The sequence below is a fragment of the Lucilia sericata genome, unplaced genomic scaffold (genome assembly GCF_015586225.1).
Source record: "Lucilia sericata isolate MDLA Ls3-8-SP2 unplaced genomic scaffold, ASM1558622v1 Contig000025F_arrow, whole genome shotgun sequence".
In the NCBI taxonomy this organism is placed as follows: domain Eukaryota; kingdom Metazoa; phylum Arthropoda; class Insecta; order Diptera; family Calliphoridae; genus Lucilia; species Lucilia sericata.
The window spans coordinates 1,119,288-1,134,459 of NW_023994063.1; the positions used below are offsets into that span (position 1 = coordinate 1,119,288).

General features: G+C 28.9%; 1 protein-coding gene across 3 annotated transcripts in view; it reads left to right on the top strand.

Moving 5' to 3' along the window:
* LOC119609823 (serine/threonine-protein kinase 10) overlaps positions 1-15,172 on the top strand; it is a 113,764-nt gene that overhangs the window by 78,118 nt on the left and 20,474 nt on the right. For 2 of the 3 annotated variants that reach the window (XM_037964782.1, XM_037964791.1), the window contains exons 10-11: positions 9,610-9,742; positions 10,108-11,219. In XM_037964782.1, the coding sequence (XP_037820710.1) occupies positions 9,610-9,742; positions 10,108-11,166 (1,192 nt within the window). In that variant the 3' untranslated portion in view covers positions 11,167-11,219. The remainder of the gene's footprint in view (positions 1-9,609; positions 9,743-10,107; positions 11,220-15,172) is intronic. The other variant, XM_037964800.1, reaches the window with a different exon arrangement.

The window sequence follows — 15,172 nt, forward strand, 5'->3', positions numbered from 1 at the left end:
TTAGATTTAATTACATTATGACATAGATTTTTAATAATGAGACATTTTAACTAGATATAATCTGCACTATAAAATGGGGAAATATGCACTAATAATGTGCACTAATATGCACTAAAAATATTTCCTTGTGAAATAAAATTGCGGTTGTTATCCCTTATGTTTCTTTTATCGTATTTAAGTACATATATATATATATATATATATATATATATATATATATATATATATATATATATATATATATATATATAACTTAAGTTTTTGACAACAAATGTATTGGTTTTTTATAACTTTATGTACTCTAACACCAATTTAGATTGAACCACGATCTCTAGAATGGCTGTAATTATAAAGTACCAATAAATACTATATATTTCATTTATGTAAGTGGAAAAGCTTACTAGGTCCATTCAAGCAACGAACATATGCGAAATAAAACAACAAAGTATAGTCGAGTACGCCCGACCATACCCTACACTAATTAGGAATATATTAAAATATGATTAAATTTAATTTTGCTTCAATTCCGTTATATTTAAACAACTTTTTTAATGAAAAATTGATTATCTGAAAGAGGGTTTATATTTCGGCGGGTGTCAAAAATTTTCCGATCCTCATAAAATTTAGTGAGAGGATGGATTTTTATTTTTTCTATGTTTATTTCGAATTTGTGTGAATTAAGGCCATTTTTGGTTGATATTTTGTATGGGGGCTAGGGTGAGAGAGATGTGTGTGCAAAATTTCGTAAAGTTATTTATTTACAGTTAATCACAAAAATAAGTATACAAAAATACTGACGATTGGTTTTATTTAAAAAAAGATATTATTTTTTCAAAAAAACAAAAAAGTAACACATTTATTTATTAAAAACAATTATGATAATTATTATTCACTACTTTTTTTCTTCATATTTTGGTTCTTTGAGTTCTCATTTAAGCTGAAGTTAAAAAGGTGCAAAATTTACGTCACAAAAGTAAGTATACAGATCATTTCAGTATATATTTGGTTTAATGATATAATCAAAATTTATGAAAATTTTACTTGTATTAATATAATTACTTTTTAATAAAATATTTTTTACACATTAACTTGGAAAAAATCTACTTTTAGTTCCGAAATCTTGAAATTTGGGCCGATTGGTTCCGGAATTAATTAGTAGAACAGTTTTTTTCTCATTTCTACGATTTTTTCCACTTTAGACGCCGGATTTTGGATCTGGTGGTCATTGAACCCTCCAAATGATGCATTGGAAATAGAATTTTTAACTTTTGAAAAGAGTTGTTATTTCGAAATTAATGTTATATGCATGGATTTAGCCATTTTGAACACAGTACGTTCTTAAAAAACCGAAATTTAACTCCGATTTCTTAAGACTTACAACATAAACTTTAAAATTTGGATAATTCTATATATTTCCTTAAATTTAAACAGGTTTTCCAAATACTCCGATTTCCAAAGCATACAATAATGCTACCAATCATATCTTGATATACTCGATACCAGAGACAGTAATTGTTGTTATTTTTATTTAAAAAAATTAAAATTAAAAATTTTATTTGGTTTGTATTTTATTTCTCAGAAAATACAAATTGCTTTTGATTTGAATTTTTTATATTTTTCGTAAAAATTACTGAGAACTTTTTCAAATAAAAATCAATAATAAAAAACACAAATAATTTTTAAACCACAAGGCACAATCAGGCAATGATTTTTATTTTTTGAAATTAATTATAAAACTCATTATGAGATATTTAACTTTAAAACACATTAAAAATGATCGGGTTTAAAGAGAGATTAATAGAAAATTGGTAAAATTTCTTTACCACTGATATCATCGACCAAATTTGCAGAAATTGTGCAGAAATTAGATTCGAAAATTGGAAAATTAATATTTTTTAGGTGATTTTTATTCTTTGCTTTGAAAAATAAAAATCATTGATTGATTTCTATTTTTTGTTTGAATAAATAAAAATTATTGAATGAGTATTATTAAAAACAACATAAATAATTTTTTATTGGAACAAATAGAATAAAAATCAAAAATAATTTTTATTTTCAATTTTTATTATAAAAATCAAAAAAAAAAAAAAGTTTATTGAAGAAATCGATAAAAAAAGGTCTGGGAAATATTTTGGTACATTGAAAGCATTTCTAGGACGATTCTTTCATACTTATTTTTTTAACCAAAAATTTCATAGATAATAATTATTTTCTGTCTCTGCTCGATACAATAACCATGTTTTATGGATCGGACATTTTATTTGTTCTAGCAACAAATTAAGATGTATCCGTGTTCAAAATTGTTCAATTCGTATTCATACCACCAACTTAGCCTGATTTAATATAAAAATCTTACTATTTTGGTCAATAATCAATTTCAGAACCGATATGTAGTGTAAGTTATTGACATGACATGGTCACTATTTGACGATTATTGGTAGTATTTAGGAGTGTGTAATGGATGATTGGAACCAAAAAACTTGTTTTAATTAATGGATACTAGTACAAATATTATTAATATCGCATTTTAAGATATAAATTTTAGGAAATCGCCGTTAAATATCGAATATGAACGCTATACTATGTTAAAAACGGCAATGTTCCGCAATGGATTGCAATTATTGTAAAGAAACAATTAATGTAAAAGTTAAAATATCGTCTTCCAATGCATCATAATGAACAAACGAGGGATATTATTGAGTACCCGATCCAAAACTCCGGGGGTTTAAATAGTCAGATGTTCTTAAATAGGAAAAAATGCTGCTATAAATAATATTCAGATCAATTACCAATAATTTCAATTTTTCGGAACAAAAAGTGAATTTTTTCCATGTAATAGTGTACAGAATATTTTATTATAAAATAATTACATTCAAACATGAATTTTTCATGAATTTGTTAATATCATTAAGCCAAATGCATATTGAAATTATCTGTATACTTACTTTTGTGACGTAAATTTTGCACCTATTTAACTACACCTTAAATGAGAACTCAAGTAACCAAAATAACCCGGAAAAAAGTACTGAATAATAATTATCCTAATTGTTTTTAATAAATAAATTTGTTACTTTTTTGATTTTTTAAAAAATAATATCCTTTTTTAAATAAAACCAATTGTCAGTATTTCTGTATACTTATTTTTGAGATTAACTCTATATGGATATACCGGTGGACAGACTCATAAACTGATTTTGATATTTTTTTAATTAAATTAAAAAAATCTAAATAAGTAAATATCAAAATTATTTTTAATATATGTAATACAAAGAAAGCAAAACACAATTTTTGTTAGAAAAATTACAAAATATGCAATAAAACTGTTGAAATATGCATAATATATGCAATTTAAAGCAAAATATGCAATTTATGCATTTATAACAAACTATGAAAGTATATGCAACAACAGAGAGAGAATTCTTTCAATTGTAGAGAATTCTTTGATTCGAAAAGAAAAATAGTTAAAGTTATTTTGAGTTACTGACTACAAATATGCATTTGCATAGAAATCCTTGCCCTGTTTATCATATTTCTTATTAAACAATGGAGATTAAAAGAAGTACCGAATTTTCCTGAACAAAATTATTGGAACACTTACCAAATATCTTAAAAATTTATTGTCCTAAATTTTAAATTTTTGGTGAAATCGCCATTATTTCTACTTCTTAAAATAAACAGTTATCACGTGTCAAAGTGAAATGGTCAGTGTGCATAAAATTTTCATAGAATTAACTTAATTTTTAAAAACTTTCTGTATACAGAGAGAATTGATTTTTTTTTGCATGAACAAGGCAGAGACATTTAAGAAATGCTAGATTGTACTAGATATGATAAATAGATTAAACAGCCAAATAATCAAAAAGTGAGAGTGATTCCGCTAATGTCCATAAAACAGATTGTTGAAGAGATTGTAATTACTGTTCGGAGGGCACTGCAATAGGCCAAGTACATTTGTGTTACTATTGGTATTTGCATATATTATATATATATATTTCATACAATCATTCTAAAATGAGGTAACTGATCCATAAGTTTAATAAATCTAGCTATGTTTGCCGTTAAACGATTTGGAAAAAGATCAATACTGAGTTAGAAAAACTAAACCTTTTTAAGAAATGTAAAACATTATGGATTATGTCCTTTTTAGCGGACTATCATTGCTTTAGGAATGACGATATTATGGGAAAATGGTGGAATGTAAATATTCCAAAAGAAAATCTAGCACAAAGCCGCGAATAATTTCACTTACATGCCTCGTTCTTCTTACGATAATAACTGTAATCATGCGTATCATATTGTGGGTATAAGGCTTACATCGAAAGTTTCTCATGTTGTAATACATCCGATGTAATCGTCAGATATCAATCCGATAGAAGTTTTGAGGGAATAGTTTGATAACTATGCAAAAAGCGTCCAAAAATTAAAACAAAAATTGACCGAAGTCGACACATGTAGAAAAAGGGCAATATATTGGAACAGGGTTAACCAAAAATTTGTGAATTTTATACAAAAATCTCTGAAATAAGTTATAAAACAAACTGGATTCGTAATTAAATGCAAAAAAAAAAAATCGCAAAACACTAATATCAAATAGTTTTTAATGAAGCGTGCCAATAATTTTGTTCAATCTAATTGGACCTTTTTTCCATTTTTAAATAAATGGAAATATGATGTTAATTCTAAAATGCAAGAAAGTGAATTTTGTGGAAAACTAGTCTCTCTATCCAGTAAAACCATTTCTTCATTCAATATGGCCAATAAAACAAACAAAAGTTTAATGTACTTTCTTTAGTTAGTTTAAAAAATAGATCATAAAAAATATAAGCTTTCAAAAAATGGTGTCTGGTAGACACCACGTCAGTAAAATAGTTAAGAAAAATCCACGTCGGTTCCAGAGGGCTTATTTAACGAAATTTTTGGCATACCACCACGTTTTGGCCAATGTTGTATAATTAGTGAAAATAATTTTTTTATGTTATTTGGAATCAAAAACGTCACGCACCAACACCAATTTCTAATATAAACCAAAGTTTTTAATTTTTTTTTATTTTAAAAACAAGTATTTCTACCGACATGATGAGACAAAGGCTGACTTTTCGATGGAAATGTCTATATATATTATGGTAATGACTTTTTGATATTTTTACAAATATAAAATTGTACATCCCATAATCAAGAAGCCCATAAAAAATAATAAGAAACACAAAACTCCCGCACCAAACAAGTTGAAATTTGTTGATCTTATTTGTTTTGGTCATATCTTCGATACTTATAGATCAATTTAACTGATTTTACACAGGGAAGTTTTTAAGAGTATATGGCCTTCAAAAAACAGATTTTAATAAACAGACGGTCAGATATTTGGTGCGTGAACTTTTTTAACAATCGCGAAAAAATAATAACGTGGTTATTTATATCTTTCAATGCTCTCTTCGACTTTGCTATGCCAACTTGCATATTTCCATTCTCGCTATTGAATTGTATGGGAATTGATTTGCACAACACTTATAAGTTTGAGCAACTATTTAGACTGGCAAACTTGAACAGTCTCATTGTGCATTTGATAAAGCCGCTTTGTAATCTTCACTTTTAAATTTTTTAGACTTGATACTCACATTTGTGCAAGTGTGCAAGTTTATTCGATTTGTTTCATGAAACCCCTGTTCAAATTCTGTGCAATTACTATATTTGTAAACATTTTAAAACAATGTCAAACGAAATTAAAAAATAAACAAGAAATTATTTAAATAAAAAATTATAAAAAATAAGTTTAAATGTGAAAATTCAAGTACATACATTAAAAATTTATCAATATAGAAAGGATATATTAAATGCACAATGAGAATGTTCAAGTTTGCCAGTCTAAATAGTCGCTCAAATTTATAAGTTTTGTGAAAATCAGTTCCCATACAATTCAATGCGAAAATGGAAACATGCACAGTAAAGTGGGTCATTCTCTATGGACAAAAAAAAAGTTGTGTCAGTCACCCCCTAGGATTAAAGATATGTTAAAAACATTTCCAAAAATATAAAAATTATTTTTTTGCCACGCCTAGAAATACCGCCCTTTTTGTTTTTTATTTATTACGTCGTCATTTTAAGTCCGATCGTCACATATGATATATCAATATTTATGGCTTGGCTGTAGCTACATTTCACCCTTAGACGATGTTTAAATTAGACGTAACATTCTATGCCCGACTTCTGATATCTCGGATCCTTCCCCAAAATCTGAAATTGTGGCTATACAATAATAAAGATCTTTTAGTTATATGAAATATAGGCTTTTGAAATGCTCACTTTTATGCATAAATAGCTATTTTATAGATATTTAAAAATGTTCATATATTCATTATCAACCTTTCTCACAACAAATAATTAATTTGCCAGGAAAAACCGTCGAAAACATTTTTTTTTTTTTTTGAAAATAAATTATAAAAATGTTATTTTTTCAGTTACAAACCCTTCCAGATCCTACTTCCTATCAAAAAAGAGGAAAGTGTATTATAACCTACATCACTATAGTGGTTTAACTTTGTCCATCCGACTTGTAATCAAACTACAAGTCGAAATTTTCCAGATAATGCGATGCAAATAGGCTGATATATTTAATTTTACCCAAGGACGAAGTTGTTTGAAAATGGATTAAATCGGTCCATTATTCCCCTAGCCCTCATACAACCGTACTCCCCAAATACTGCTTTGGAGCTCTTAATAATGGCTTCAAGGTCGTTAATTCCCTCTTAAACACTACAATTAGGATGTAATTCTGCATATCTATCGCTTATAAGAACATAAAACATTCCACCAAATTTTTATTGGATCGGTCCATAATTGATCCTAGCTCCCATATATAGTCTCTTTCAAAAAATCAGTTTTTCATCGATAAGTTGCTCAAATAGTATATCGTCACCTAAAACGCTAGGGCCGTTTGCGTTTACAAGAGAAGCAAAAAACTATTGAAATTGAAAAGTTTGGTTAGTTATGGTCGTTTGCGTTTCAGGTGACGATATGGATATTAAGACAAAATTCAATATAAATGCTATATTAAACAAGTAAGAAATTATAGTCGGGCCAGGCCGACCATATAATATCCTACACCTGTTGCAAAAATAAAATGCATAAATAGCTATTTTATAGATATTTAAAAATGTTCATATATTCATTATCAACCGTTCTCACAACAAATAATAATTCCATAATTGACCTAGGTCCCACATATAGTCTCTTTCAGAAAATCAGTTTTTCATCGATAAGTTGCTCAAATAGTATATCGTCACCTAAAACGCAAACGGCCCTATCTAACATTTTAAAAATTTTACAATAGAAGCAAAAAATTATTGAAATTGAAAAGTTTGGTTAGTTAGGGCCGTTTGCGTTTCAGGTGACGATATGGAAATTAAGACAAAATTCAATATAAATGCTATATTAAACAAGTAAGAAATTATAGTGGGGAGAGGCCGACCATATAATACCCTACACCTGTTACAAAAATAAAATGTGATTTAGTTTTCATAATAAAGCATATAAGTTGAATTGTACCTTGCCTCAGATATACTTAAGTCATTTATTGTTGAATAAAATTGTGGACAATTAAGTCAAATTTTGAAGGGGGCTTTGTATAGGGGTTATGATCAAATGAGACCCTATAACTATAAAATTCATGTTGGTCATCAAGGCTAGTATAGAACTTGGTTTTGTAGGTTTTTGTCGAGAAACGAGTATATTAAACATAATTATGAACTTAAGAGCCCTATTCGGCGGGTTCAGTTGTATGGGGGCTAGGTGAAATAATGGACCGATGTTAACCATTTGTAATAGATTTCGTTTTCGATATCATAGAAGATCGTGTGCCAAATTTCATTGAATTATGTTCAAAATTGCGACCTGTAGTTTGATTACAAGGTTTACAAGACCTATTCGGAGGTTCAGTTGTATGGGGGCTAGGTGAAATAATGGACCGATCTTAACCATTTTCAATAGGCTTCGTCCCTGTGAGAATAGAACCAAATTTCATTGAATTATCTTTAAAATTGCGACCTGTAGTTTGATTACAAGGTTTACATGAACGGACAGACGGACGGAAATAGCTAAATCGACTCAGAAAATTATTCTAAGCCGATTGGTATACTTTAAGATGGGTATAGGTCCAATATTATTGTGCGTTACAAACATCAGCACAAACCCAATATACCCTCCCCACTAAAGTGGCGTAGGGTATAAAAATAAATCATATTTTAGTTATGATCATGTCTGGTATCATGTCATTCCCGATTATTCGTTTTTTATTAGTTTTTATTATTTAAAGAACTTCTTTAAAAATATGTAACTATTTAAAAGAATCATAAAATAAATTTATCACATTTTATAAAAATTAGTATAAACATTTTTAAAAATTGTTAAAAAAAGAAACATGCAAGTAGTGGTATGGAAAAAAACATGAAAAACATTTTTGTAAAACTTAGCATAACACTTTAATTTTTCATCGATTTTTATAAAATAAAATGTTTAATTTTTATGTACTTACGTGATTTTGTTATTAATTAATAGAATTAAATGCTGAATAAAATGATATTTCTTTTGTTTAGATAGGGGTAGGATGCAATTTTTGTATTGTAAATTAATTTAAATCCCTAGCAAATTAATTGTTTGTAGTTTGAACTACACAGGTATTTTTAAATACCTGTAAAATAGCTCTTTATGCATAAAAGTGAGCATTTTAAAAGCCTATATTCTATGTAATTAAATGTACTTTATTCCAGTATAGCCATAATTTTAGATTTTGGGGAAGGATCCGAGATATCAGAAGTCGCGCAAAGAATATGACGTCGAAATAAAAAATTGTATAAGAGTGAAATATAGCTAAAGTCAAACCATAAATATTGATATATGATATGTTATGATCGGACTTAAAATGGCGGCCTAATATATAAAAAACAAAAAGGGCGGTATTTCTAGGCGTGGCAAAAAAATATTTTTTATATTTTCGGAAATGTTATTAACATATCTTTAATCGTAGGGGGTGACTGACTCAACTTTTTTTTCGACCCACCCTAATGCACAGGTTGCACAGTTGCACGAGGGTTTTGAACGTTTAAATGAGAACCTTTAATTATTATAATTTTTTGTTTAACTTTTTTTTCATTTTTAATTTCGTTTGACATTGTTTTTTAAAATGTTTACAAATATTGAACAGGCGTTTCATGACACATGTCGAATAAAGTTGTCCCACATATACAAATGGCTAACTTAATCGTTTATATGAAAACCCTTTTAAACTCTTTTTCATTAAAAATATTTTTATTTGTCTGAATTTTACGTTCAAATAAAAATTCGATTTGCAGAACACCAAATTCGGTTTTAAAAGTTTGTCGGTTTTGAAACTGATTCTATTTACAGAACAAGTATTATGTCTATTTTTTGCAGGTTTAAATAGTCAGAAAAACAACAAAATACATTGAAATTTTAGATCGGGAACGATTTATTTTTAAAACATGCTAACGAGATGAGTACGGGAATACACATATTATGGAATAAAAACAAAATTTTTTTTAATTTGAAACAAGAAACTACATATACCTTGAAAGTAATATTTTTCTTTCGTTACAGAGAACTTGAACAACTACAAAACGAAAAAAGGAAAGCTTTAGTAGAACATGAACATGCTAAATTAACCCAAATTGATGACCGCTTAAAAACTGAACTTCGAGAGTGGAAGGACCAATTAGTACCGCGTAAACAGGTAAAGAAAAAGATCCGTTATAAAAATTATATTAAAAAAATTATTAATTAAATTGTACTTAAGAATACTAACTAACATACGTATTGATTGTATTGTTCGAAAGCACATTATTATGGATTCAATCTTAAATTTTGTTTCCTTTTTTTTCTTCTACAACTTTTCCCAATGCTGCCATATGTCTGTTATATAATAATTGGATAACATGATTCTTCTCTACCATCTAAAATATACGTAACATTGCTAAATATTTACATAACACTGCTACTAACAATAAATGTCGACATGAATGCATGTTTCCTGTCGTCGTTCTTCTGTATGCTTGCTTATTTCCTGGTTAAATATTTATTAATACTAACGTCTAAAAGAATTTTATAAAAATGGTTAATATGATGTACGACAAGTTTGAAAAACGATACAGCATTACGTCAGATCGAAATTTGAGGAAATTTGAGGATGATGTAGATAATTTAATAAAATTACCGCCTCATTTGGTTGGTATTTTTAATGAAACGCCGCGTTTAGTACCCAGGGGCACTTTTTTGGGCAACTTTAATCAAATGGCTCGATCGAGAACTCTATCACTGTTTTCTTCTAATATAAGTTCTAATTTCCGTGGTTCCGTACCAGATCTAAGCCGAAGTGTACCGACAACTCCTATGTTTACCTTTAAACATGACAGAGTTAAGTTGGTTGACAATTTAAAGAACAGTTCTTCATCAATGCCTCGATACCCAGATAGCAGTAATGAAGGCGTTTTGGAAAAAACTTCCACTGTTTTCACTAAGCCATTATTGGCAAATGATATTGATCAAATAGTACACTTGGGGGAAGAAAAAGATAAAATAGTTGAAATAAAAACTACGTCATCTCTCCCAGCTGTTAAAAACATAAACAAGGGACATCCACCAATATCACTAACGACATTTAGATCACGTTCTCCAACTTCTGCCATAATTTCCGAAAGTCGGGATGACATTGTGTTTAACCGATTTTCAAAAGCAGATGAAGAATTAGTGCAATTACGAAATCAGCCCAATTCGTTGTTGCATTCCTCATCATCGTTTATTATTAAGCGACCGTCCTATTTACCAGAACGAAACACAACAATGATTAATTCACATTCAATTCATAACCTACAAAAAATTTCTTCATTGGAAAATCGCGTAAAAGCCTTGGACTCTTTCAGTTCTTCTGAAATGAAATATACAAGTTTAGCTGGACAAAAGGCTGCAGAGCTCCTAGCTGAAGTACAGCCGACACTGCGAGCATCAACAAAATGCGATAAAAATTCCATCGATACCGAAGAAGATTCATATGATGGATTAATGTTGCAAAAGGCTCCAAAATATTCAATACCAAGAGTAATTACCAGCAATCCATCTGAAAAAAGGGAACATATTAGAATGGATTCATCAGCTGCGTAGTCAACAAAATATACATATAATCTTCAAATTTTTGTAATAATAATTCAGTTAAGGTTGTTTATATTTTTTCTTCTTTTTTCTTTGCTGTTTTCGTTCACATTTTACGTTTAGTTTTCATTTTCATTTTTAAATGCTTGTTTACATACAAAATAAAATGCTTATTATAATCGTACACATATGTATATTGTTACAAAAATATGTATTTACGTTAAAGTAGTTTGATTAATAAGTAATTACCATTTGTTGGAAATTTTTGCTAGATTTGAAAAGTGATCAGGAAAAATATCTCACAATTGTTCACAAGCTAACTTAGTTTTAATAAAACAAATTTTCAATATCGACATCATTGGAGAGATGTTGTTCATTTTTGACAACTATGCAGTAAAAATATATATGGATATTTGGATGTCAAAAATAAATCACATTTTTTCAAGGGCACGCTTATGTGAATTTGAACTACATCGGATATGTTATTTACAATTGTAGCGATTTTTCTACATCCTCTCCTTCATTTTTAATTGTAAGGAAATTTTATGTTTATAAAAGCGCAAAATATGTGATCGCATTTTAGATGTGAAAGTAAAGTATGACTTCCATTATTTTTTTCTTGGTTGTATAACATTATTTTCTTGCTTAAAATCTTATTGCTGTATTCATAACCTTTAGGAACTTATTCTTAAATATTATTAACTACGTCAATGGAAGCTGTTCATACTATTTGTGCTGACACTTTTTTCTGTATAGAAATACTTTGTAGAAATACTATTTTATCTGAAAAGAAGAAGAAAGAGTAAATAAAGAATTGTTTTGATGTAAAGCACCACAGGGGGCTTTCTTCCCTGCTTAGCCATTCAAAAGTACGATTAATTCAAAATAATCATCTCTGTTTTAAATAAGCGTTTTTTCCAGTCATAAATTTAATAAAAACCGATGTATGCTTCAATGTTATTAGAATCTATTCTTATTCAATTGTCTCTGATAATCCAATTATTTTATTTCTGGTGATAAAATAAATGGATTATTCTTGGCTTTAAATATATACATACATAGGTTATGCCCTGGATTTTATTATCTGCGTACGAATTCGCTTAATTGAAGATTTATTTATGGAAAATTTATCGCAGCTCAGATCCACTGTTTTTACCAGGGTTCAGAAAAATTCATGTATGAACACATAAATTTAAACATTTATGATAAACTGACACGAGTGTACTTTTCAAACTTTTTGTTGTATGCTCACTTTTGCAAAATGAATAGCTAAGAATTGTTTTCATTTTAAGCATTCTTAAATGTAAACATTTTTTTTTTTATTTATGTACATATTCGCGTATATGAATTGTGAGAAGTAACAAATGTAAAATGTATAAATTTGAGAGACCCTCTCATCACTCTCATTAAAGTACATACTCATTAATGTTGTTATTTTTATACCCTACACCACTTTAGTGGGGAGGGTATATTGGATTTGTGCTGATGTTTGTAACATACAAAAATATTCGTCCTAGACCCACCTTAAAGTATACCAATCGGCTTAGAATCGTTTTCTGAGTCGATTAAGCTATGTCCGTCCGTCCGTCCGTCTGGCTGGCTGTCCATGTAAACCTTGTGCGCAAGGTACAGGTCGCAATTTTCAAGATAATTGGATGAAATTTGGCATGCACGTTTTATTTGACCTAAGGACGAAGCCCATTGAAAATGGTTAAGATCGGTCCATTATTTCACCTAGCCCCCATAGAACAGAACCCCCCGAAAAGGGCTTCTGAGCTCATAATTATGTTAAATATACAGATATATCGATAATATACGGCACAACTAAGTTTTATAGAAGTCTTAATGACCCTGCCAAATTTCATAAAGATCGGGCCCCATTTGACCCTAGCTCCCATACAAAGTCCCCTTCAGAAAATTACTTGAATGTCCCAAATTAACTTATAAACACAAATATCGCAATGAAATTCAGCACAATAAAATATTATGTAAATATAAATATATTTACAAAATGTTATCGGGCTCGGTCCATATTTGCCCCTAGCCCCCATATAAATCCTCTTTCAGAAAATTAGTTTTTCATCCATAAATTGCTTAAATGTATCGGAACAAGGGAATATTGAAGATAAATGCTTTATTATGAAAAATAAATCACATTTAATATTCATAACTGGTGTAGGGTATCATATGGTCGGCCATGCCCGACTATAGTTTCTTACTTGTTTTTAATAATATGTGTTCGAACTTTTTGCAGTTTGTTTCTTATATTCATATGTGCGTTGTTTGTGTTATTTGCTACTTTATAAAAGTAAAAAAAAAAACAAAAAAGTTTTCTCATTCTTTTGCATTCAGTAGGTATGTATGTAGTAGAAAAATATTTCGTTTTTTTAGTTGTTAGGCACAAATTGTGCTTGTGTTTTGTCATAACGGTTTACTTTAATAATGTTTTATTTTGTGTTGTCTTTCTTTTGTTGTTATCTTTAAGTTAATTGGGCATAAATCTAGCGTTCTAATCCAGCTTATTTTAAAAATTTGGTTGTACCACATGATAGTACTTTTCCTTGTGACTTCAACAAAGGACAAAAAATTATTCGTTCTATTAGGTTCCGGGAGTTATGGTCCTCCAAAGTTTTGATATATAATTGAATATATCTCGATTACTGATTAACCGATATGATCGAAATGGATATCATTGGAAAGGTCTATGAAAGAGCTATCCTTTGATGTATAAAATGACATAACCATTAACCCATTGAGAGCCAGGGTCATATTTTATGTTTTTTTATTTCGACTTTTTTACAAAAGTACCATTGTAGACAACATTTGGGGCTTTCCCATGATATATGTTTGAATTGCAAGAGTTATGTAAGTTTAAAAATTAATATTTTTTGAATTTCAAACGTACATATATCATGGGAAAGACCCAAATGTTGTCTACAAAATTATGTTTGAAATTCAAAAAATATTAATTTTTAAACTTACATAACTCTTGCAATTTATGGGTTACAGCTTTCATCGTATATATCATCGGAAAGCCCCAAATGTTGTGTACAAAATTTCATGTGAGATGAGGTACCCTTATATCGATATATTTATGAGATAACGGTACTTTTGTAAAAAAAGTCGAAATGAAAAACATAAAATTTGACCATGGCTCTCAATGGGTCAATGGTATATGTCATTTTATACATCACTGGAAAGCTCTTTCATAGACCTTTCCAATGATGCCAATGCCGAAATTCGACCATATCGGTTAATCAGTAATCGAGATATATTAAATTACATATCAAAACTTTGGAGGCCCATAACTCCCGGGCCCTAATAGAACGGATAATTTTTTGTCCTATGTTGAAGTCACAAGGAAAAGTACTATCATGCGGTATAAACAAATTTTTTAAATTAGCTGGATTAGAACGCTAGATTTATGCCCATCCCTATTTCGGTGCGGATCAAAATTTTTTTGTTTGCACAACAACAAAACATTCTTGTTTACCCTACTCTAATTTATTTGGAAGTATCCTTCTGTGTATGCTTTTCACATAAAATTAAGTAAACAAACATATTTTTTGCAAGAAAAAAAGAAAAATAAGCACGACTTACATAGAAAAAAAAACAAGTAGGACCGAGCAAAAAAAAAAAAACAGAAATAAACGCATCATAAAAAAGCACAAAATTGTTGTTTTTCCAGTATTTGCACATATTCTTATTTCATTCTTACATGCAAAAACACGAACACTCTCAATCTTTACATTTATTTATCAACAGAACTATAAACAAATCTTACATTTCATTTTAGAATGCTAGTGCAAAATAAACTTTATGCTCTTTCAGTTGTGAGATTTTTACAAACAGTTTATTTCTCAAAAATGTCCATGTGCATGAAAAAAAGTTTTCTTGTTATCTCAATATTGTACGAAAATAAAAAAACATTGCTAATAGTATCAAGCAAGCATGAATAAAGCAAACTTTTATTTTTGTTTGTTTTTGTACACGAATGGAAGATAACAAAATTTATTTG